This window comes from Hippocampus bargibanti, linkage group LG12 (genome assembly GCF_051943395.1).
Source record: "Hippocampus bargibanti isolate YZ-2025 linkage group LG12, ASM5194339v1, whole genome shotgun sequence".
NCBI classification, from domain to species: domain Eukaryota; kingdom Metazoa; phylum Chordata; class Actinopteri; order Syngnathiformes; family Syngnathidae; genus Hippocampus; species Hippocampus bargibanti.
The window spans coordinates 22,074,836-22,098,609 of record NC_142745.1 but is presented as its reverse complement, the minus strand read 5'-3'; the positions used below and the strand labels follow the sequence as shown (position 1 = coordinate 22,098,609).

The window sequence follows — 23,774 nt, the reverse complement described above, 5'->3', positions numbered from 1 at the left end:
ACAGCAGTTGATAGGGAGTAGGAAGGTTGGGAGAGGGGGGGATACAGAGGAGCCGAGGTGCTGGTGGATCTTGTTGATCTTTTCAGTGAAAAACAGAAGTAGTGCGTTGCAGGTGTCTGAGGAGTGAAAGTGTGGGGGGAGAGAGATAGGGGGTTGAATGATTTTGTTGTATAGGGAAAACAGAGTCCGTGAATTCCCACTGTTAGCATCAATCAGTCCAGAATAGTATTCCGATTTTGCGCGTGTGATAGAGTCCTTGTAGTGGGTGAGGTGAGCTGTGTACATGTCCTGGTGGGTGGTGAGGCCGGTCTTTCTGTAAAGTCTTTCCAGCTGCCGAGTTTTCGCCTTGGTGGAGCGGAGTTGGGCGGTGAACCAAGGGGCGGATCGAGTGAATTGGACTGACCGGGATTTAACAGGAGCAAGGGTGTTGAGCATGTGTGCAAGGTCCATGTTGTATTGGGAAACAAGTTCATCAGGGGGGGAGTTGTAGTCCGGTTTGAGGTTGGCAGCCATTGCAGTGAGGGTGACAGTGTCAATGTGTTGGATGTTCCGATAAGTGATGATGCGCGGTGGCTTGGGGAGAGAGAGTGTGATGGGAACGTTAAATGAGACGAGGAAATGGTCCGTTACAGGAAGTTCGTTTGCTGTGCAGTTGGCGGGGGTAAAACCACAGCAGCATATTAAGTCCAGGATATGCCCTTTTATATGCGTGGGGAAATCAGAGAATTGGTGTAAGCCAAAACTCTCCAATGAGGAAATAAAGTCTTTGGTGAGGGGATGGGTGGAATTGTCAATGTGTATGTTGAAGTCCCCAAGGATAATAATATTTGGTGACAGAGTGGAGAGGTGTGTGAGGACGGCTGAGAAGTCTTTTAAAAAGTCACGATGTGGTTTAGGGGGACGATATACAGTGGCTATAACTGTGGGAGATGGACCAGAAATTTGACACGCAAGGCATTCAAATGAGAGAGTTTCCGGGACGGGAACTTGAGTGACTTTCCAGATCTCGCGGTAAAATATCGCGAGACCGCCTCCGCGGCCCGAGAGGCGGGGTTTTGAGAGGTAAACAAACCCAGGTGGCGTCGTGTCGTTCAACTCGGAAAAGTCCCCCGCTGTTTGCCAGGTCTCATTCAAACAGAAGAAGTCCAGCTTACGGTCACTAAGGATGTCTTGGATAAGACAACCCTTACCCGTAAGCGAGCGGATGTTCAGGAGGCCGAAAGTGACGCTGGTGGTGTCATTTTGAGGGGTATTGGCCGACCTAGCCAGGCCGGCCAACACACGGTGTTGCACGGAGCGGCTGTAACCTCTGCGTGGCCGGCGGAAAGATGACCACAGGGAGGTGATATCCTTGGAGTCGTCGAGGTGAAAGTCTCGACGTGATCCGCGGTGGATATACCTCCGGAAGGGCGGCGAGCGATTTCCGGGAATCGGAAAATCGCCTGTGGCACGCTCGTCCACCGGAGCGGAGTTCAAGCAGCTCTGACGCCGAATATTGCAGCCGTCCAACGGGTCGTTGGAGGAGCGACATGATAGCACCCAGCAACGTCCAGAGACAGGCAGCGCCCAGGTTAGCCCTCAACAGCGGGTACAGGTGGGTGGAGATCGTCCGTGTTCTCGTTCGCGGTCCGGATAAACGACCGGAATCACGAGACGATCCGACAGCCAAAGCAGATTGGAGTTCGACCATAAGTTCCTCTGGTGACTGTCGAGTATTTCCAGTGGTACAGGAATCGTAAAAAAACAAAAAGAAGCCAAAATGTTTGCGGGCGAACAGCGGCAGCCAAAAGCGCGCCAGCGTACATTCGACCCGGAAGTGGTGTTGGAAATGGATGACTTGAAGAAACTTGACTGATGATGACTTGAAGAAACTTAAGAAAGACGGTCATTAAACTGGTCTAATTTTGACGCTGAACGTGTGGATTTATGATCATCTCATTAAAAAAAAAGCAATAACTACTTGCTATTTTTGCTAGCAGAAAATGTCTTGAACGGTATATCCGCAAGCAAATCCATTTCTTCTCCCGCAGCCATTGTGGCTTGACAAAATCGCTATCAAATCTACACAAAAATGCATTAGCTGATGCAGCTCGCTACAGATACCATGTGCTAGCTCTGGCCAGTATGCGCTTATCACTTGTGGCTAGTGTTCGCTGGAAACGCTGACGTTTCCAGAGCCTGCAAGCATGTCTTGGTTTTCCAACTCGAAATCTGATTGGTTAAAGCAACTGTTTCATCGACATGGATTTTTATGCTGCGGGCCCTGCAGAACTGATTGTGAAGGCGTCCAGGGAGATTTCTAACCCTGTCGCAAATGATGGCTGAAATGGGATTGCTTCAATGCTTCAATACCAAAACACACAACAGGGGAAAAGCAATGAAAGGAAGAATACATCTGTGTAAGCTCTCAGTGGTACAGGAGTGGTCCATCGATGAGAAGGTTTCTTCAGCCGTCATCTGTACTTATCCAAGAGGCTTCGTCAGCGAACTAAAATTTGCTGGTAGTCGGCCCTATATATATATATATATATATATATATATATATATATATTATATATATATATATATATATATATATATATAGGGCGGTGAGGTTCATGGCTGGTGAGGCACTGACGTCATCACAGTCAGATTTACAAACATATGAACTCCACAGAGTAGCTTATTCATTATTTGATTGGCAACAGTTAACGTGTTTTGTTTAAAATGTCAGCATTCTTTATATACTGTATACACACTGTAGCATAAAAAAGAAGAATTAAAAAAATGTTATTATTGTGTTACCTTTACTTATAAATGAAGTCCAAGTCTCTCTGTCTCAATAGAGATCACTGCCAGTGAAGAAAGTCGTCCTTGATCAGTCCTGTTCCGACTGTATGTTTTCAGTCTTTTGTGCTGAGAATGAGCGCTCCACTGATGCTGTCGTAGCTGGAACGGTGAGCACGAGCTGGAGCAACTTTGTCGCTTCAGGAATAGTTTCAATGAGATCCTTCTTGGCCAAAAAGCTGAGAAGCTGTCCAGGAGATTTACATTCACACCTCACCGTTTGTGAGCTATACATGTGTGTGTGTATATATATATATATATATATATATATAGGCTGGATATTGTGCTGATTAATATATATATATATATATATATATATATATATATATATATATATATGGATATATATATATATATATATATATATATATATATATATATCCCTCCCTGCTCTCAGAGGACCATTCCCTGACCATTCCCTAACCTCATCAGCATAACTAAGCTTATGTGGTAACGATCTCAGAAGTCTGTTAAAAGAATGATCCAAATTAAACCTCACCCCACCATGGCGATTTAGTGAAGGGTTTTTGTTATCTGACGAAGCCTCTTGGATACGAAGCGAAACGTCCGACACCTTGAAAAAAGTCCAGATGACGGCTGAAGAAACCTTGTCACCAATCAAAGTAAGCCGAAAGACAATTTGGAATTCTTTCCTAAGAATAGACAATTAGTGTGTGGTCGGATCTTTTGAGGCCAGCAGAGAAGGCCCACCACCGAATGTGAGCCATTTCCATCTTTTTGTCTTGTTTTTTTTGGTTGTGTTTTTGCAGACACTGAATGTGCTGGTGCAGGGTGGCCCCGTGAACGAGCCGATCGCGTCCAAAGTGTTGGATTGTGACACCATTACACAGGCGAAAGAGAAGCTTCTGGAACAGGTCTACAAAGGCACCTCTTTCTCTTACCGACCACATCCAAACTCATTGGACCTGGGTGAGACCACGCTGCTTTATTTTTCAGTTTTTGCTGACTGAATGTCAGACAGTAACGATCCTATGATGTAACATAAATAAGAGCTAGCTTGCTAACTGGCTATTGGCTGGCTTGCTAACTAGCTAATAGCTGGCTGACTGGCTATTAGGTTGGATAAGTGGCTATTAGCTGGCTAGCTAGCTGTTGGCTGGCTGGCTATCTTATTGGCTGGCTAGCTTGCTATTTGATAGCTATCTTTTAACTTCCCCATGAACCTCACTGATCAGGCCCTACCTCACAGTTCAATCAAAATACAATCCATATTGTTTTCTATAGCGCTTCAACAAAAGCTGAAACTGGAACAATGCACTAGCATGGACAAAATGCAAATGCTGCCCCCTTCTGGATAAGTAAAAACATTGCCAGAGGTCTGACCAGCGCTATTTGCTATCTATTCGCTGTCTATTAGCTATCTGGCTGGGAAGCTGGCTATCTAGCTAGCTATCTATTAGCTATCTAGCTGGCAATCTATTTGCTGGATATCTATTAGGTATCTGTTTATCTAAATATCTATTAGATATCTGTTTATTAGCTAGCTAGCTAGCATTCTATCTATTTGAGTTATTCCGGGTTGAGTGAACACTGGCGCGTCTGGCTGCCGCTGCTCACCCACAGAAAAACGTATCCTATGACTGTAAAGTGACCTTGAGAGTTTTGAAAGTCGCTTAGAAATGAAATGTATTCTTATTCTTGTTATTATTCTGCGTTTTGAATGGGAATCCAATTGATTGGCCTTGTTCCCGACCGAGTCCGTTGACATATGAGCCTTTGGAAATGCTCCCGAATGGAACCAATTTGGAGTGGTCTTCGTGGTGTGACAGACTCAATGATTGGTCATTTGGCATCGGACTCCATTGGCGCCGGCGTGCATGCTTTGGCCACACCCTTGGCCTGTGCCCACCGCCAGTCCACATCGCTGCGGGGCTTTGGCTTTCAGGGGTGGGGTCGGATTGGGTCAAGAGGCTTGCCACGTCAACGTGTCACTTTGCCTCCTGACCATCCACGCCGGCCGTCTCCTCCTTTTCTGTCCCCATTTTTGTGTCAGCCCGTTTAAATGTGCTCTCATTTCTTTCTCCGGTGTTGCACGACTTTGAACTTTTGAAAGTTCAGGAATTATTGACACCGCAGTGTCTGAAACTCCTGAGAAAAAGTTAGCGGACAGACAACAGTGAAAAGTTGCCTGCCCGGCCATCGAGTTGCCTGCCCCATTTTTCCCGACTAATCGTGAAAAAAGGAAACCATTGTTGCAAAGTATGAAGAATTTATACACACAAATGCTCCCTTGCTTAATTGCTGGTAAATCTCCTTGCTGATGATTTTGCTCCAGTTGTCGTTTGTCCATACACTGTTGGGCATGCTATGCTGCACAATGCAATGTTTGCCTTGCGTCGTCTGCTACAAGCCACGTCAACTCCTCTTTCCATCATGCTTTTAATAATAACAATAATAATACATTTAGTTTCTAAGCGCCTTTCCAAACTCTCAAGGACACTTTACAGTCTCAGGATAATGTACGTTTACCTTTTGGAGCGTCATACATTTAGTTAGCTTCTTTTGAGTCTTTGTTCCGGGGCTGAGGTTCTGTGCATCTACTTTGGAAAATGAGATGCAAATTCACGACCTAATAACGCTCGGGAAAGTCCGGAAGCACAAAACTGGCTTCCGATTGGCTGCCGTGCCGAGTATGCAAATTGACAAACAAACTGAAATTGTGAAATTTCCAAAGCGAACGAAGATTTGGAAGTCGGACTAATTTCCAAATCTTTGTTCAAGCCGTTTTGTAAGTTTCATGCCCGACGTAAAAGTTGCACTGACACTGTTTCCATGCGAGCACCAATGACTGCGTATGCACGGCTGCATGTACACAAAATGTTCTTTGTTTCTCCATTTTTTCCAAATTCTTTTGGGTCCAAATGTCCTCCTCCTAATTCCCGATGGTCCTCGGGGCTGTTTGCCTTCCTGTTTAGAGTGGCGCTCCGGTGTTGCCGGTCATCTGATCCTGTCGGATGAAGACCTGACGTCCGTGGTCCAAGGCGATTGGAAACGGCTCAACACCCTGCAGCACTACAAGGTCTCCTCTTGCATCCAAATGTGCTCCGTCCGTCGCAAGGGGGAAAACCAACTCGTTGCTCTTCAGTGGATAAACACCAACGTCCAGGAAAAGATTGCTTCATCTGGACGTCTTGGGAGGTGAAGGACGTTTGGCTCCTCATCCGAAGAGCAAACTCAAGTTGTGCGTGTAACCCTGGCCTTATATCCCCAATGGACAGACTTCTGCTCTGAAAGGTTTGTGCTCCAAGGTTGGGGGAGCAGAGGACCACTCCCTAAAGCCAATCTGTTGAACTCTATTGCTCTGATGAGGTGAAGTTATGTTTTATGGACGGATTTTTCTCAATTTAATGTTTTCCTATAGGAAATCAATGTTTGGAATACACACTTTTTGCCTTACGCGCACTTTCTGGGAAGCAATTATGTTCACAAGCCAAGGTATCACAAGGTATTTCATTTGTAGTGTTTTTTTTCTTCCCTTAAACTGCCGCTGTTATCAATTTTACTCACATGCTTCCTAACTAGCTATTTGCTATCTATTAGCTATCTGGCTAGCTGAGTGGCTATCTTGCTAGCTATCCATTAGCTGTCTGGCTATCTAGCTAGCTGTCTGGCTAGTTATCTATTAGCTATGTATTAGCTAGCGTTAGAGTGAACGCTGACGCAAATGGCTGCCACTGCTCACCCACAGAAAAAACGATCCTGTGACTGTCAAGTGACCTTGAGAGTTTTGGAAGGCGCTTAAAAATGAGATTTATTATTTCTATTGTTAGTACAGTGGTACCTCGGTTCTCGAACGCCTCACAGTTCGAACAAATCGGTGTTTGAACAAAACGTTCGATATTCTTGCTTCGGCGCCCGCTGTCAACTCGCAAGTGACAGTGACAAAGAGATGGTTTTGGTGTTCGAATAAATTGCTTTTCGAACAGGGTCCTGGCACGAATTATGGTCGAGAACCGAGGTACCACTGTATTATTATTAGTATTATTATTATTATTAAACCAGAGCCAGCGATTAGCATGGTAAGGAGTTGAAACTAGAGCCAGGGATAGAACAATAGAGGTCATCAGATTGGCGTCTGGGAGTGGTCCACTGCTCCCCCAACCCGAGAGCAGAGACCTAGCAGAGTAGAGGTGTGGCACCGCCACCTCTGTCCATTAGGGACATTGGGCCAGGGTTACCAGCACAACTTTAGTGTTGGCTCTCCAGATGAGGGGCCAAAAGTCCGACACCTTGAAAGAAGTCCAGATGACGGCTGAAGAAAGCTTTTCCTGGATGGACCACTCCTGTACCACCGGAAGCCTACACACATGTATTTATTGATCTATTAGCTAGCTATCTTTCTATCCGAGTTACTTCTGGGTTGAGTGAAGACTTGGCTAGCTGTCTATTAGCTAGCTTTCTATCCATTAGAGTTACTTCCGGGTTGAGTGAACGCTGGCGGGTGTGGCTGCCGCTGCTCACCCACAGAAGAACTGATCCTGTGACTGTAAAGCTACCTTGAGAGTTTTGAAAGGCGCTTAGAAATGAATGATGATGACTATTATTGATGATGAGTAGTAAGCTGATCTTTTGTGGTGTCCTTCAGGTGCCAGACGGTGCAACAGTCGCTCTGGTTCCTCGGCACAGCAAACACATTCACCATGACAACCACGACTACGTGGCTGGAGAGAGTGAGTGAGCTGCGTCGTCCCAATTCGCATCCGTGTGCGTGTTTGTGTTCAGACTATTGCCAGTGTCTGAAACAATGTCTGCCCGGACGCCCGGGGCGTGCAACTTTTACGTCAGGCGTACAACTTACAAAACGCCTTCGCCCGGGTGGCCGACAACTTCTTCAAGCAAAAAAAAGGATTTTAAACGTTTGCTTTATTCAACAAAGCAAACAAACCGAAATTTTGGAATTGAGGTTCCTTTGACAATTTGCATACTCGGCACAGCAGCCAATCAGAAGCCTGCTTTGTGCTTCCGGACTTTCCCGAGCAATATAAGGTCGTGCATTTGCATATCATTTTCCAAAGTAGATGCACAGAACCTCAGCTCCAGAAGAAAGTAAAGTTACTTTTTTCTTATGACAGTCGAGCTAGCGATCAAGCGACCTACCTGGATTTGGATTTGCCATTATTAGTCTCGCTGTGGAGAAATTTACATTTCACAGCAGCGTTAACTATCTATTTGTTATCTGTTAGTTATCTATTAGCTAGCTATTAGCGGTCTCGTTGGCTGGCTATCTATCTTGTCTATCAGCGGTCTAGCTCGCTGGCGATCTCTCTATTAGCTATCTCTTAGCTAGCTAGAGTTCTATCTATTTATTTTACTTCTTGGTTGAGTGAACGCTGGCACGTGTGGCTGCCGCTGCTCACCCACAGAAAAAACTTTATCCTGTGACTGTAAAGTGACCTTGAGAATTTTGAAAGGCGCTTACAAATGAAATGGATTATTATTATTATTATTATTATTATTATTATTATTATTATTATTATTATTATTTGTCATTATTATTATTATTATTATTATTATTATTATTATTATTATTAAAATGACCTTGACAGTTTTGAAAGGCGCTTAGCAATTATTATTATTATTATTATTATTAAAGTGACCTTGAGAGTTTTCAAAGGCGCTTAGAAATGAAATGTATTATTATTATTATTATGCTAAGAAATGAAATGTATCATCATCATCATCATCATCATCAAAGCTTAGCTGTCATTTTTGCAAAGACGTCGATTGAATTGAGCTTCCCGGACTGACGAGAGCCTTTGCATGTTGAGAAGAATCCTAATTGTTGTGGAGCGTCTTCTTTGAGCAAAGCGAGACTTTTTAAGCTTTTTTTTCTGCGACAGAAACACCAATTTTTTTCTTCCCTTAAACTGCCGCTGTTATCAATTTTACTCACATGCTTCCTAACTAGCTATTTGCTATCTATTAGCTATCTGGCTAGCTGAGTGGCTATCTTGCTAGCTATCCATTAGCTGTCTGGCTATCTAGCTAGCTGTCTGGCTAGTTATCTATTAGCTATGTATTAGCTAGCGTTAGAGTGAACGCTGACGCAAATGGCTGCCACTGCTCACCCACAGAAAAAACGATCCTGTGACTGTCAAGTGACCTTGAGAGTTTTGGAAGGCGCTTAAAAATGAGATTTATTATTTCTATTGTTAGTACAGTGGTACCTCGGTTCTCGAACGCCTCACAGTTCGAACAAATCGGTGTTTGAACAAAACGTTCGATATTCTTGCTTCGGCGCCCGCTGTCAACTCGCAAGTGACAGTGACAAAGAGATGGTTTCGGTGTTCGAATAAATTGCTTTTCGAACAGGGTCCTGGCACGAATTATGGTCGAGAACCGAGGTACCACTGTATTATTATTATTATTATTATTAAACCAGAGCCAGCGATTAGCATGGTAAGGAGTTGAAACTAGAGCCAGGGATAGAACAATAGAGGTCATCAGATTGGCGTCTGGGAGTGGTCCACTGCTCCCCCAACCCGAGAGCAGAGACCTAGCAGAGTAGAGGTGTGGCACCGCCACCTCTGTCCATTAGGGACATTGGGCCAGGGTTACCAGCACAACTTTAGTGTTGGCTCTCCAGATGAGGGGCCAAAAGTCCGACACCTTGAAAGAAGTCCAGATGACGGCTGAAGAAAGCTTTTCCTGGATGGACCACTCCTGTACCACCGGAAGCCTACACACATGTATTTATTGATCTATTAGCTAGCTATCTTTCTATCCGAGTTACTTCTGGGTTGAGTGAAGACTTGGCTAGCTGTCTATTAGCTAGCTTTCTATCTATTAGAGTTACTTCCGGGTTGAGTGAACGCTGGCGGGTGTGGCTGCCGCTGCTCACCCACAGAAGAACTGATCCTGTGACTGTAAAGCTACCTTGAGAGTTTTGAAAGGCGCTTAGAAATGAATGATGATGACTATTATTGATGATGAGTAGTAAGCTGATCTTTTGTGGTGTCCTTCAGGTGCCAGACGGTGCAACAGTCGCTCTGGTTCCTCGGCACAGCAAACACATTCACCATGACAACCACGACTACGTGGCTGGAGAGAGTGAGTGAGCTGCGTCGTCCCAATTCGCATCCGTGTGCGTGTTTGTGTTCAGACTATTGCCAGTGTCTGAAACAATGTCTGCCCGGACGCCCGGGGCGTGCAACTTTTACGTCAGGCGTACAACTTACAAAACGCCTTCGCCCGGGTGGCCGACAACTTCTTCAAGCAAAAAAAAGGATTTTAAACGTTTGCTTTATTCAACAAAGCAAACAAACCGAAATTTTGGAATTGAGGTTCCTTTGACAATTTGCATACTCGGCACAGCAGCCAATCAGAAGCCTGCTTTGTGCTTCCGGACTTTCCCGAGCAATATAAGGTCGTGCATTTGCATATCATTTTCCAAAGTAGATGCACAGAACCTCAGCTCCAGAAGAAAGTAAAGTTACTTTTTTCTTATGACAGTCGAGCTAGCGATCAAGCGACCTACCTGGATTTGGATTTGCCATTATTAGTCTCGCTGTGGAGAAATTTACATTTCACAGCAGCGTTAACTATCTATTTGTTATCTGTTAGTTATCTATTAGCTAGCTATTAGCGGTCTCGTTGGCTGGCTATCTATCTTGTCTATCAGCGGTCTAGCTCGCTGGCGATCTCTCTATTAGCTATCTCTTAGCTAGCTAGAGTTCTATCTATTTATTTTACTTCTTGGTTGAGTGAACGCTGGCACGTGTGGCTGCCGCTGCTCACCCACAGAAAAACTTTATCCTGTGACTGTAAAGTGACCTTGAGAATTTTGAAAGGCGCTTACAAATGAAATGGATTATTATTATTATTATTATTATTATTATTATTATTATTATTATTATTATTATTATTGTCATTATTATTATTATTATTATTAAAATGACCTTGACAGTTTTGAAAGGCGCTTAGCAATTATTATTATTATTATTATTAAAGTGACCTTGAGAGTTTTCAAAGGCGCTTAGAAATGAAATGTATTATTATTATTATGCTAAGAAATGAAATGTATCATCATCATCATCATCAAAGCTTAGCTGTCATTTTTGCAAAGACGTCGATTGAATTGAGCTTCCCGGACTGACGAGAGCCTTTGCATGTTGAGAAGAATCCTAATTGTTCTGGAGCGTCTTCTTTGAGCAAAGCGAGACTTTTTAAGCTTTTTTTTCTGCGACAGAAACACCAATGTTGGAGGATGCGGATGAAGGCGGCGTGAGACTTTGGCATCTGGTGAAGGCCAACGAAGAGCCCGAACTGCCCAAACATCGCAGAGGCAGCCTGAGGGAACGAGAGAGGGCCAAGGCCATCCCTGAGATGTACCTCACACGCCTGCTTTCCATGAAGGTACACGCATGTCCTTTGTCTGGCTGCTTTCTGCTCTTGACATTTCTCCATTTCAATGAGGCGCAAGAGCACTTAAAGTCAAAGTCAGCTTTATTGTCAAATATGCTAATATGCATGACGTACAGCAATACGTCTGTGGGGCAAATAGGCCAGTCGTTAGTCAGGAATGTAGGAACAATCAGTGGGGCCACAGGGAGTGGTCCTCTGCTCCCCCCAACCTGAGAGTAGGGACCTATTATAGCTGGGTCCGGCGCCGCCATGTCTGGACATTAGGGATATATAAATAGGGCCGATACAACCAGTCAGACTTTAGTTCGCTGACGAAGCCTCTTGGATAGGAGGCGAAACGTCCGACACCTTCAAAAATAGTACAGATGACGGCTGAAGAAACCTTCTCATTGATGACATACCGCACACATGAAATTAATCTCCTCTCAGACCCAGCGTGTAAGGCACTTAGAATGTGGCTAAAAAAGTCAGACAACAGACAATGCATGTCATTTCTGTATGTAAAGTGAAGTCGTGTCGTATGTAAAGTGAGGTAGTGACGTATGTAAAGTGAGGTAGTGACGTATGTAAAGTGAGGTCGCGACGTATGTAAAGTGAGGTAGTGACGTATGTAAAGTGAGGTCGCGACGTATGGAAAGTGAGGTAGTGACGTATGTAAAGTGAGGTCGCGACGTATGGAAAGTGAGGTAGTGTCGTATGTTAAGTGAGGTAGTGTCGTATGTAAACGAGGTAGTGATGTATGTAAAGTGAGGTAGTGACGTATGGAAAGTGACATAGTATAGTAATGCTCTTGGATGCTCGTACAGGGACTTGAGAACCCCATTGCGCCCATTTAGGTGAAGGTGAAAATTGTGTATCCCAAACATTAATTTCTCATCGGAAACCATTAAAATGAGAATAATCAGTTCCCAGGTCCTCATAAAAAAAAAAAAAATGTTATACTTTCTAATTTTCTAAGCCTTGAAACTACACAAAATATACCTTATATTATGTATAATAAATGTGCTATGGTATTGTAATTAAAGAGTACAGGTGGCGGAGAAACTAGAGATGTGGAGATATGCCCTGGAGAGGAATGAAGATCAGTCGCAGCAAGACGGAATATATGTGTGTGAATGAGAGGGATCCAAGTGCAAGGGAGAAGAGATAAAGAAGGTGGAGGATTTTATGTACTTGTGGTCAACTGTCCAGAGCAATGGATAGTGTGGAAAAGAGTTGAAGAAGCGTGTTCAGGCAGGCTGGAGCGGCTGGAGAAAAATGTCAGGTAGGATATGAGGGTTTCAGGAAATGAAAGGTCTGTAAAACTGTGGTGAGAGCAGCCATGATGTTTGGACTGGAGACGGTGACACTGAAGAAAAGACAGGAAGCAGAGCTCGAGGTAGCACAGCTGAAGATGTTGAGGTTTTCTTTGGGAGTGACCAGGAATGAGTACATTAGAGGGACAACTCATATTAGAGGCCTTGGAGAGAAAGTCAGACTGAGATGGTTTGGACATGTCCAGGGGAGAGAGAGTGACTATATCGGGAGAAGGATGCTGAGCCTGGCAGGAGACAGAGAGGAAGACCAAAGAGGAGCTTTATGGATGTCCTCAAAGAGGACATGAAGGTAGCTGGTGTGAGAGAAGAGGATGCACGAAACCGGGATAGATGGAGGTCATTGGTTCGCTGTGGCGACCGACCCCTGAAGGGAAAAGCCCAAAGGAAAAGAAGAGGAGAACTGTACTGTATAGTAAAGTGGTTTTATTGACCTTTGTGATGGTCATTGATGGCTTGATGGAATGGAGTGGCCGCTTTCATCAGCATGAAACACTTGATGAGGAGCATAGCCTTCTTCTTCCACCATCTTGAGGAATGATTCCTTGTAAGCTTTGGCAGCTTTATCGTCAGAACTGGCTGCCTTACCATGACAAATGACACTATGAATACCTGTACGACGCTTAAAGTTGTCGAACCATCCGTGGCTAGCCTTGAAATCACCCAGTGAAGTTGCCGTGCTTTCTCTGCGCTAATTTGACCTAGTTGCTCGTCAATTGTGTTCTGTTTAGCTGGGTTGATAGCTTTTTGCATCAAGTGTAAAGATGGCTTGTGCGGGTTATTTGTGGAGCCTGATTGATGGAATATTTTAACCTTGCAGTCTACACCCTGCCTTTGAACTATCAATAAGGTTGAAACGAGTCTAAATTTCTATCCATGTTCTCACTCTCTTTGTCGTTTGCCTGTCTATTTATTATTTGCAGCTCTGTTTCTGTAACCCCCTCCCACTGCTGCGTTCTTGACCAATCACGTGCGGCTGTAATCTATTATTTTTATTTGCAGCGCTTTGTTTCTATAACCCCCCCCCCCTTCCCCACCTCACTGCTGCGTTCTTGACCAATCACGTGCGGCTTCAACTGAAGACGGGGTGAGGAATAGAGGACAAAAAATAGTCTGCTGCCATTTCCTTTTGTTAGGTGAACGGGCTCGTTTGCGAACGACACATCACTCATTGTGGCGCTCCGTGTGTTTCCCCAAAAAATAGTTTGTATGCCAAGATTAAATTCTCGTGAATTTAACGGTCGTAAACCGAAAAGTTGGTTAGCCAAGGCGTTCGTAAGCCGAGATATCGCTGTATGTGACAAGCAAATTCGTCCAATATGTGTGAAAGGATTGTGTCCCTCTTTCCTTTGTGGTGCTCAGGGGACGCTGCAGAAATTTGTGGACGATTTGTTTACGGTGATCCTCAGCACCAGTCGACCCGTCCCACTGGCCGTCAAGTACTTTTTTGACCTGCTGGACGACCGAGCCGCTCAGCACAGTATTTTTGACCCAGAGACGATCCACATTTGGAAGACCAACAGGTGCGGTCTACAGGCCGGACCAAGAATCCTCTGCTTTTAACAAATAGCCAAAGGAACTTGCAAGCCTTTAATGGATTTCAAAGATCTCCTCCCCGGTCTGAAGGCAATTGTTCCATCGAAGCGAGCACTATTGAGTGAATGTCAATGTCCGCCATGTCATTCTAGTCTGCCGCTCCGTTTCTGGATCAACATTGTGAAAAACCCCCAGTTCATATTTGATGTGCAAGCTTCGGACCATGTGGACGCGGTGCTGTCGGTCATCGCGCAGACCTTCATGGACTCCTGCACCATTGCTGAGCATAAACTGGGACGGGTAAGGGCTGAACTTTCCCAAACAAAAGATGGGGCTTTTCATCCCATCATCTCTTGAGTGATTGAAAGGTTAGCCTGTAAAGAAATGAGAAGGTCAATTGTGGGAGGAAATCAATGGTCATGGCTGTAAGTGTGATGGAGACTAGACAAAACGAGAAGTGATCATATTTAAAAGTCCCATGCTTAGCTGTCCGCCGAACAATAGGCCCACAGTGAACGGCGCAGATGACCTGGGGTCCATCTGAGTTGAACAAGACACAGCCTGTTAACCTGTCATCTTCATCTAGGAGATCTGGCCTTGGGCAGAATTTAGGACTTGGAAAAGTCCTTTGTCACAGGAGTAATTTAGGACTTGAAACTCCCTCACAGGAAGAGCTCATTAACCAGGTTACAAATTTATCAATCCATGGAAAAGACAACCAATTAAAATATCAATGTTTTATTGCTTACAGCTGTTGGTGCTTCGAACGTCCAGCGGTGTGGTATTCTAATCAAGAAAACGATGTTTTACTCATGTATCACTTCAATTTGCATATACTCTCAATAAATAGCTTGGCAGAGGGCTGCAGAATTCGGGCGTCTGTCTTGAATGGCTACGTCCCTTGCCGGCAGTAAAAGACAATCTTCCTGTGTTTGAGCCTTTGTCCACAGTGTCTGATCGAACGTCTCTGACAAAGTGCCTTTTGACACAGGATTCTCCCATTAACAAGTTGCTGTACGCTCGAGACATCCCTCGTTACAAACAGATGGTGGAAAGGTTTGACCCCATTTCCCTTTTGGTACAAAATCTGTTGGAGTCCAACTCATACGAAGCGGCTTTGAACTTGTGTCATTGCAGATATTATGCTGACATCAGGCAGACCATCTCTGCCAGCGACCAGGAGATGAACTCTGCTCTGGCTGAACTCTCAAGGGTGAGTGAGTGAGTGAGTGAGTGAGTGAGTGAGTGAGTGAGTGAGTGAGTGAGTGAGTGAGTGAGTGAGTGAGTGAGTGAGTGTCGGTCGGTCGGTCGGTCGGTCGGTGAGTGAGTGAGTGAGTGAGTGAGTGAGTGAGTGAGTGAGTGGGTGAGTCAGTCAGTCAGTCAGCGGGTGAGTGAGTGAGTGAGTGAGTGAGTGGGTGAGTCAGTCAGTCAGTGAGTGAGTGAGTGAGTGCGTGCGTATATATATATATATATATATATATATATATATATATATATATATATATATATATATATATATATATATATATATATACAGTAAAGTCTCGTTATATCGATATCGGTTATATCGATAGTACCGCTTATTACGATACTATTTCTATGAACGCAAGGAGAAAATTACATGCGCGCAGGATCGGATATATCGATAGTCCGGTTATATCGATATTTTTCGGACTCCCGAGAATATCGATATAACGAGACTTTACTGTATATATATATATATATATATATATATATATATATATATATATATATATATATATATATATATATATATATATATATATATATATACACAGTAAAGTCTCGTTATATTGATATAGGGTTAGGGTTAGGGTTATATATATATATATATATATATATATACAGTAAAGTCTCGTTATATCGATATTCAAGGGAGTCCGAAAAAATATCGATATAACCGGGACTATCGATATATCCGACCCTGTTTGCATGTAATTTTCTCCGTGCGTGCATAGAAATAGTATCGATATAACCGGGACTATCGATATATCCGATATCGATATAACGAGACTTTACTGTATATATATATATATATATATATATAGGGTCAGAGCTACCTGCAAATTTTAGTTAGCTGACGAAGCCTCTTGGATAAGAAGCGAAACCTTCAAAGAAGTACAGATGATGGCTGAAGAAACCTTCTCATCGATGCGATGGCATAGTTGAAAAAAAATGATACTAAGTTATAAATCTAACAGTCATGATACCATGTTGAACTTTGGGTGAGGAGCTCCATCTGAATAAAGGCTCCTACTTCCAAACACAAGATGTCCATTTCTATTTGACGAATTGGACTGACTGCTCCTCTGGCTTTTGTTCCAGAACTATACGGGAGAACTGAATTACTTGGTTGCATTGCATGAGCTCTACAAGTACATCAACAAGTACTATGACCAGGTACGTCGTGCACCTACAAGTGTGTCAGTGGTTTAGGTTGGGAAATGAAGGCAATCATTCATATGGCACAAACCTAAATTGCGTACTCACCTGAAACGGTACGGATTCAAAAGACCCAATGGGCCCGAGCTGGCCTACGGGCCGTATTTTTCCCACCTGTGCTTTCTATAAAGGACAAGCGACACCTCCGGACAAGTTGCGTCCATAATTTGTCAAAGCACATTTGACAAAGATTCCATGGCATATAGCTACATTTGACCTTTTAAGACTCGCGCTGAATATTCAGCAAGTCTTGTTTTCCAGTTGATGATGATGCCCGAAGTGACATCACGGAGGGAACGCCCCTGACCGACAAAGCGACACACAATGCATTTTGGGTACCGTATTTTCACGACCAAAGAGCGCACCGTGTGAAAAGGCGCAGTCTCAGTTATGTGTGCCATTTCTGTATTTAACTTACACATTGAGCGCACCGGCAAGTTTTATATAGCGGTAAAACAGCAATGTTCTGCATAAAGCACATACCTGTTCATTTATACACAAACCACGTCCACACATCCCCCCACACATCCTCCTCATGGTGGTCTATAATACGTCCGCACTACAGGGCGCACCGCACATTTTGAAAAAAAATCTGAGACCTTTATATGCGCCTTATGGTCGTGAAAATACGGTACTTTTTTTGTCTGAAAACACCGTGTTGATGGCGAAATTAGAAGGAAAACTACATCAATAACGCCATGGTGAATCGTTTTGTGTCGCACCAAGACCACCAATTGCGGTAACATGCATAAAGAAGGTGTATGTTGACACAAATTCCCCGCGGACAAATCGGTCCATTTCCAGCGGAACTTGTGCATTTTCTGGGCGCAACATTGACGGCTCAAATTGATACGGAAGGACTTCTTTCATCGATGGCAAACATGTATGCTTTCCTCTTCAGAACTATTTGAATCATATTCATAACTGGATGAGTAACAAGAAAGGATCTTTTTCCGAATCTGAAGCCATTATTTTGATTCTGGAGCAGGGCAGTTTGTGAAGGAGTATGCTGGTGTGACATCACAAACAAGGGGGCGAGACTTTCTGAACCTGCCCAGTTCTGGCTCATTTTGTGGCAGTTTTGGGACACTTCGAGTCATTTTTATTGGTCTTTTGCATTTGCCTAAAAATATCAACCTGCGTGTTTTGGTTATTTTAGATGCTAGAAAACGTTTTTCTGAAAATGCTCTCGGTTGTCCTTTAAATATTATGCACTCCTCCCTCCTCTAGGGAGCAGTTATGTGGGGTAAGTGTAGTTTGTTAATTGCTGTTATTTTCTTGGGTGCCCGCAGATCATCACGGCCCTGGAAGAAGACTCCACAGCCCAGAAGATGCAGCTGGGCTACAGGCTGCAGCAGATTGCTGCCGCCGTGGAGAATAAGGTCACGGACTTGTGACAGGGAACTCCCACCGGCGCTTTCATAATAATAATAATAATACATTTCATTTGATTTTGAAACAGCCTTTCAAAACTCTCAAGGTCACTTTACAGTCATGGGAACATTTTTTTTTTCTCTGGGTGAGCAGCGGCAGCCACACGCGCCAGCGTTCACGCAACCCGGAATAAGTCAAATAGATAGAAAGCTAGCCAGCTAGCTAATAGATAACCAGCCAGATAGCTAGCTAGTTAATAGATAGACGGGCAGATAGCCAGCCAGCTAGCTAGATAGCTAATAGACGGAAAATAGATAGCAAATGGATAGCTATCTATGTATCCAGCTAGAAAGCTAGCATACACATGATGTAATGAGAACCATTCAACTGCAGGTGACATCCGACTTAAGACCGGCTCGACTTATGACCACCCGTACTTACGACCACGACCCCCAGACCCTATTTTTACAATTTGAATTCTACGCCTGGCACCGCAACGTGCTAGCAGGCCGGCAACGCGTACGGCAATTTTGGCCGGCCAGCCAGCCAGCCAGCATCTCACTCTCGCACAGCAATTGACCGTGTGATGGCACAGAGGGGGAGAGTTTGCCCATAGTTGTTTCACTGTTCTCATAAAAGTATGTGAATACCTTCATGGTTTTGTACTGTAGATGTTTGATATGGACTTAAAAATATCTGCATTTTATTCTCTGTACCGTACGTTGTCGTGACCTGGCCCACAAACAAAGGAATGTGGCTGTGACCGACTGTCACCGACAGAGTCATTGTTGCTTGAAAGGAAACACGCAAAATGCTGACCATTTTTGGGTGGCTGAAGTTGAGCGCCTTGACCCAGAGCCTCAAAGTGGGGTCCTGGAGGGCCTCTTTCCTGATTGTTTTTCCAGCTCTCCCTGCTGTAAAACACCCGATTGAAATGATCGGCTATTGGGCGAGACCTGCACAGTCCTCCGACCAGCCCTGGTTCATTATTTCAATCTCGAAACGTGGCCTTCCAGGACTGCCGCCCATCACCTAGACCAGTGGTTCTTGATCTTGCCGGAGGCACCGAACCCCACCAGTTTCATCTGCTCATTCACCGAAGCCTTCTTCCAATGACAGTGCCTACTAACTGCAGTCTAGACTGAGGGGTGGAGGATCCACCGAACCCCGAGAGCGACTCAACGAACCCCTAGGGTTCCGTCCAACCCAGTTTAAGAACCACTGATCTAGATCTTTTTGAAGACCACGTGCGTGTGCTTTTGGTTTATGCTGAGAGGATGACAATTCCCTCGAAACACTAAGACGGGATATCAAATGAACCCAATTCAGACCCGCCGTCATGGTCATGTTCAGACATTTTAGGAGCTTATGTCTTTGTAGGCTCTCAGTGGTACGGGAGTGGTCCATCCAGGAAAAGCCTTCTTCACCGTCATCCGGCTCCTCATCCGAAGAGCTTCGTCAGCAAACTAAAGTTGTGCTGTTAACCCTGGCCCTATATCCTTTATGGACACAGGTGGTTGTGCCGGACCTCTTCTCTGATAGGTCCCTGCTCTAAGGTTGGCGGAGCAGTGCACTCAATCTGATGACCTTGATTTTTGTATCCCTGGCTCTGCTTTCACCTCATTAGCATGACTCAGCCTATGTGGTATCGGCCCAAGAAGTCTGTTGTAAGCAGGGAGTGGTCCACTGCTTCCCCAACCTTAGAGCAGGGGCCTATCAGAGCAGAGGTCTGCCGCGCCACATCTGTCCATTATAATAATAATAATACATTTGATTTATAAGCGTCTTGCAAAATTCTCAAGGACATTTTACAGTCAGGTAATTTTTTTTTGTGCGGGGGAGCAGCGGCAGCCATTCGCACCAGCGTTCACTCTACCCGGAAGTACAAAGTAGCTACATGAGCATTTTTTTAGATTGAGATGTCATCAGGAAATTAGAATCAGAAAATTAACTGTGAATAGTGGAGTTTGTTTTTACTACTTACAAAAAAGTATAATATTAAGAATGGGGGAAAATTAAGAAATAGCATATGCTAATTTTACATGATAAATCTCCCGTTAATCACATTTTATGTGTGAAGTACAATTAAAAAAAAAAATGGAGTTATTATATTATATTTCAACTTATGCATTGTATCTTGATTTTTTTTCACATCACATTGGGGATATAGGGCCAGGGCTACCAGCACAACCTTATTGCGCTGACGACACCCTTTGGATGAGAAGGTTCGACACCTTGAAAGAAACACAGATGACAGCTGAAGAAAGTTTTTTTTCTGGACTTTATGAGCTTTTTGTTGCTGTACGGGCCCAAAACTAAGTTTGTCTGTCTGTCTGTAAATGCTTCGTATGTGTGAACGGTGATCCCTGGTTGTTTTTTACTGGTTGTCACTCACCCTGTACTGTTTTTGTTTGTCCCAAGTGATCAGAGTGGTCAATTTTGTACGGTCGTCAAAAGAGCTGTGGAAACCCGTTTCTCCTCCTTAAGTGTTTTTTATCTTTTCACGACGAACTCGATGTCACAACATGTTTTGACATACATGCCCATATGCTGCTTTCAACCTGAAACATGTGCGCTAGCTAACAAGGCTTGATTGGAATGCACCAGCTCGGAGTGTATTTTTCCACATAGAACATGGTCATGATTACAGTACATAGTGGACTCCATCTTGTGCTTTCAATGAACACACTTCCAATTAGTTTTGGTGATTAGCAGCAAATCCGACTTGCTCGAGGGCTTGAAGTGACTTTGAAAATGAACTTTGCCCTATTTTCTTTCACGTGTTTTAGGCCTGCTGATTCCAATTGAGGTTACTCAAGTGCACTGGTCACTGGACCAATCTTAAAGGACAACCGACGTCTCCGGACAAGTTGCGTCCATAATTTGTAATTGGCTTCAAATGACTTCTAGTCAAGAAGCGATTCTTATAAAACAACAAAATCCTTCTTTAAAGCGGTCTGGTGGGGTGAGGTTCAATTTGGATCGTTCATACAATAGCCTGCTTAGGCAAAACAGCTTAGGCAACATTCGTAATGCTGATGAGGTGATACCGGAGGGAGTGGGGCAAATAGGCCAGTCGTTAGTCAGGAATGTAGGAACAATCAGTGGGGCCACAGGGAGTGGTCCTCTGCTCCCCCAACCTGAGATTAGAGACCTATCATAGCTGTGTCTGGCGCCGCCATGTCTGGGCATTAGGGATATATAAATAGGGCCGATACGACCAGTAAGACTTTAGTTCGCTGAAGAAGCATCTTGGATAGGAGGCGAAACGGCTGAAGAAACCTTCTCATCGATGATTTCTAGAGGGCGTATTTTAACAAGATTCCACTGCATATAGCTATATTTTACGTTTTAAGACTCGCGCTGAACATTCAGGAAGTCTTGTTTTTGAGTTGGTGACGAGTCCGTACATGACGTCAGAAAAGAACCGCCTCCTCACCGTAAAAAAAGACGTATTTTGCTGTTCCGTTTTTTTTTTTTTTTTAAACCATGTCTTACACCCAAAAGCCGCCAGCAGAGGGAGGCAAACTCCATGGAAAGAATGTATCAGCCTGTGGAAACGGGCTAATTCATTTCTCACGGAGCTGGTCGCTATTTTTCTGCCTCTTTTTGGGTGCGACATTCCCCCCCGCCCATTTGCCTCAAAATGACACAGAATAAATTCTTTAATCGATTGCAAACATGTATGGTTTCCTCTTCAGAACTTTGAATCATATTCATAAGTGGATGTGTAACAAGAAAGCATATTCTCCGAATCTGAAGCCATTGTTTGCATTCTCCAGCAATGCAAGACGTCTTGGCGTGACATCACGAACTGGGGGCGGGACTTTCTGAAAATGCCCAATTCGCAGCTCAATGTTTTGCAGATTTTGGACACTTGAAGTCATTTTTATTGGTGTTTTGCACTTGATTAAAAATATCATACTGCGTGTTTTGGGTATTTTAGATGCTATAAAACGTTTTTCTGGTGTCAGTTAAAAAACAAAAAGTGAAGTCGGTTGTCCTTTAAAGTTGTGTCCATAATTTGTCAAATCACTTCAAATGACTTCTACTGAATGTATTTTAAAAAGATTCCACCGCATATAGCTATATTTTAAGACTCGCACTGAATATGCAAGAAGAATTACGATGCCCAAAGTGACGTCACATTCGAAACGCCCCTGACCGAGAAAGCGACACACACACACACACACACAAAAAGGACTTCTTGAATCGATTGCAAACATGTATGCTTTCCTCTTCGGAACTATTTCAATCATATTCATAACTGGATGTGTAACAAGGAAGCATCAGAATCAGAATCATCTTTATTGCCAAGTATGTAGTACACACAAGGAATTTGTTTCCGGTAGAACACGCTGGACTAGTATCGTCGTCAAAAAAAAAATGCTAAGTGGCACTATACAGTTCCATTTTGGCATATTGTCCCAATCTGAACTCTCTGAAGCCATTGTTTTGATTCTGGAGCAGGGCAGTTTGTGAAGGAGTATCCTGGCGTGATGTCACCAACAAGGGGGCGGGACTTTCTCAATCTCTCCGGTTTCCAGCTCATTAGTGGCAGTTTTGGGCAAATTTAAGTCATTTTTCTTGGTGTTTTGCATTTGACTCAAAACATCAGCCTGCATATTTTTGGGCTATTTTAAATGCGATAAAACGTTTTTCTCATCTCAGTTAGGAAACAAAAAAATGGTGTCGGTTGTCCTTTAAAACATCTATCTACTGTATGGAATACTTTTCAATTGTTCTTCGGGATGAGTGTCAATGGAAACTTTGACACTCATTCATTCTCATTTTCGATGTTTTCTTTTTTGAATGTCGTGCTGCTGAAACTGAGGTGGTGTACATCGCCGTTACGTATTTCCACGTGCCATTTTGGGAGAGAAACTTTGTATTGGAGACGAGGTTTGAAAGGGGCTGACTGGGCTGCTCGTTCTTGAGTCTTGAGCTTCTGAATGGATTCTGTTTTTGATTGGGGCGGAGCCAGTCCAGCCCTTTGTGATTGACGTTGTTGTTGTTAAAAGTGACAAAGGTCTTTAGGATCATTCACGCTGTGCCAATATGGCTCTTTCCCTGATCAATAAATATGTGTTGATCGGGGTTCTGCTGTTAGCCGATCTCAATTCACAAGGCATTGCCGCTATAGACCAAGCGCTTGGATATTGCTCACACTTGACGCACCGTGGCACTTGCGTGAGGTTTTGCAATCATTTTAAAGCATTTTACTGACAAAAGTATCGTCGCTGCCTGGTGTTTGAACACGCTCTCTTGCGACTGTTCCCTCGTTCAGAGCTGCACGTGCAGCCAAGCTGATTTACGCAAGCAGTTCATTAGCTCGTATCCTCTTTAAGAAAATGGACCTTTCAATTTCCATAAAGGATCGGCAATGACGGCAATCGGCTCTCAGAGGAGGAAAACGTTTGGAGATGTCCAGCGTTTATCTTCAATGTTTTCTAATTTTGTGTGTTAATAGTGTACAAATTGGTTTCAAATGTTACTGTAGTGATTTAACCTGTTAATTAAAAGCAAATGCAAATAAAACAGATGATGAAGTCATAAAATATTCCATTGTGCTTTTTTTTCTCCATTATTTGAACCATTTGTCATGTCGCAGATTTGCGCATGCTCACTAGTGTCGTTCGCGAACGAGCCGGTTCTTAGAGCCCGAGCTCTGAATGAACGAAGAGAGCCGCTTCCTAACAACGACCTCTATTCCCTGCCCCCAGTCTTCGGTTAAAGCCGCGCGTGAATGGTCGATATCCGTGGTAGAGGAGGGAGGGAAGAATTACGGACACACGCAGCAGTGAGGAGAAGGAGGGAGGGGGGTTCGGGAAGACAGGTGGACAAATGTTATCACATTGTGCTGTTATTATTCAACTA

The 23,774-nt window shown here is 43.9% G+C and overlaps 1 protein-coding gene across 2 annotated transcripts in view; it reads left to right on the top strand.

Moving 5' to 3' along the window:
* plxnb1b (plexin b1b) overlaps positions 1-23,457 on the top strand; it is a 100,062-nt gene extending 76,605 nt beyond the window's left edge. Inside the window, exons 29-38 of one of the 2 annotated variants that reach the window (XM_089010329.1) lie at positions 3,597-3,756; positions 5,763-5,866; positions 7,433-7,517; positions 11,036-11,202; positions 13,887-14,047; positions 14,213-14,360; positions 15,052-15,116; positions 15,198-15,273; positions 16,407-16,481; positions 17,816-23,457. In XM_089010329.1, the coding sequence (XP_088866455.1) occupies positions 3,597-3,756; positions 5,763-5,866; positions 7,433-7,517; positions 11,036-11,202; positions 13,887-14,047; positions 14,213-14,360; positions 15,052-15,116; positions 15,198-15,273; positions 16,407-16,481; positions 17,816-17,920 (1,146 nt within the window). In that variant the 3' untranslated portion in view covers positions 17,921-23,457. Of the gene's footprint in view, positions 1-3,596; positions 3,757-5,762; positions 5,867-7,432; positions 7,541-11,035; positions 11,203-13,886; positions 14,048-14,212; positions 14,361-15,051; positions 15,117-15,197; positions 15,274-16,406; positions 16,482-17,815 lie in introns of those variants that run through there. The other variant, XM_089010328.1, reaches the window with a different exon arrangement.
* The last annotated feature ends 317 nt before the right edge of the window (positions 23,458-23,774 follow it).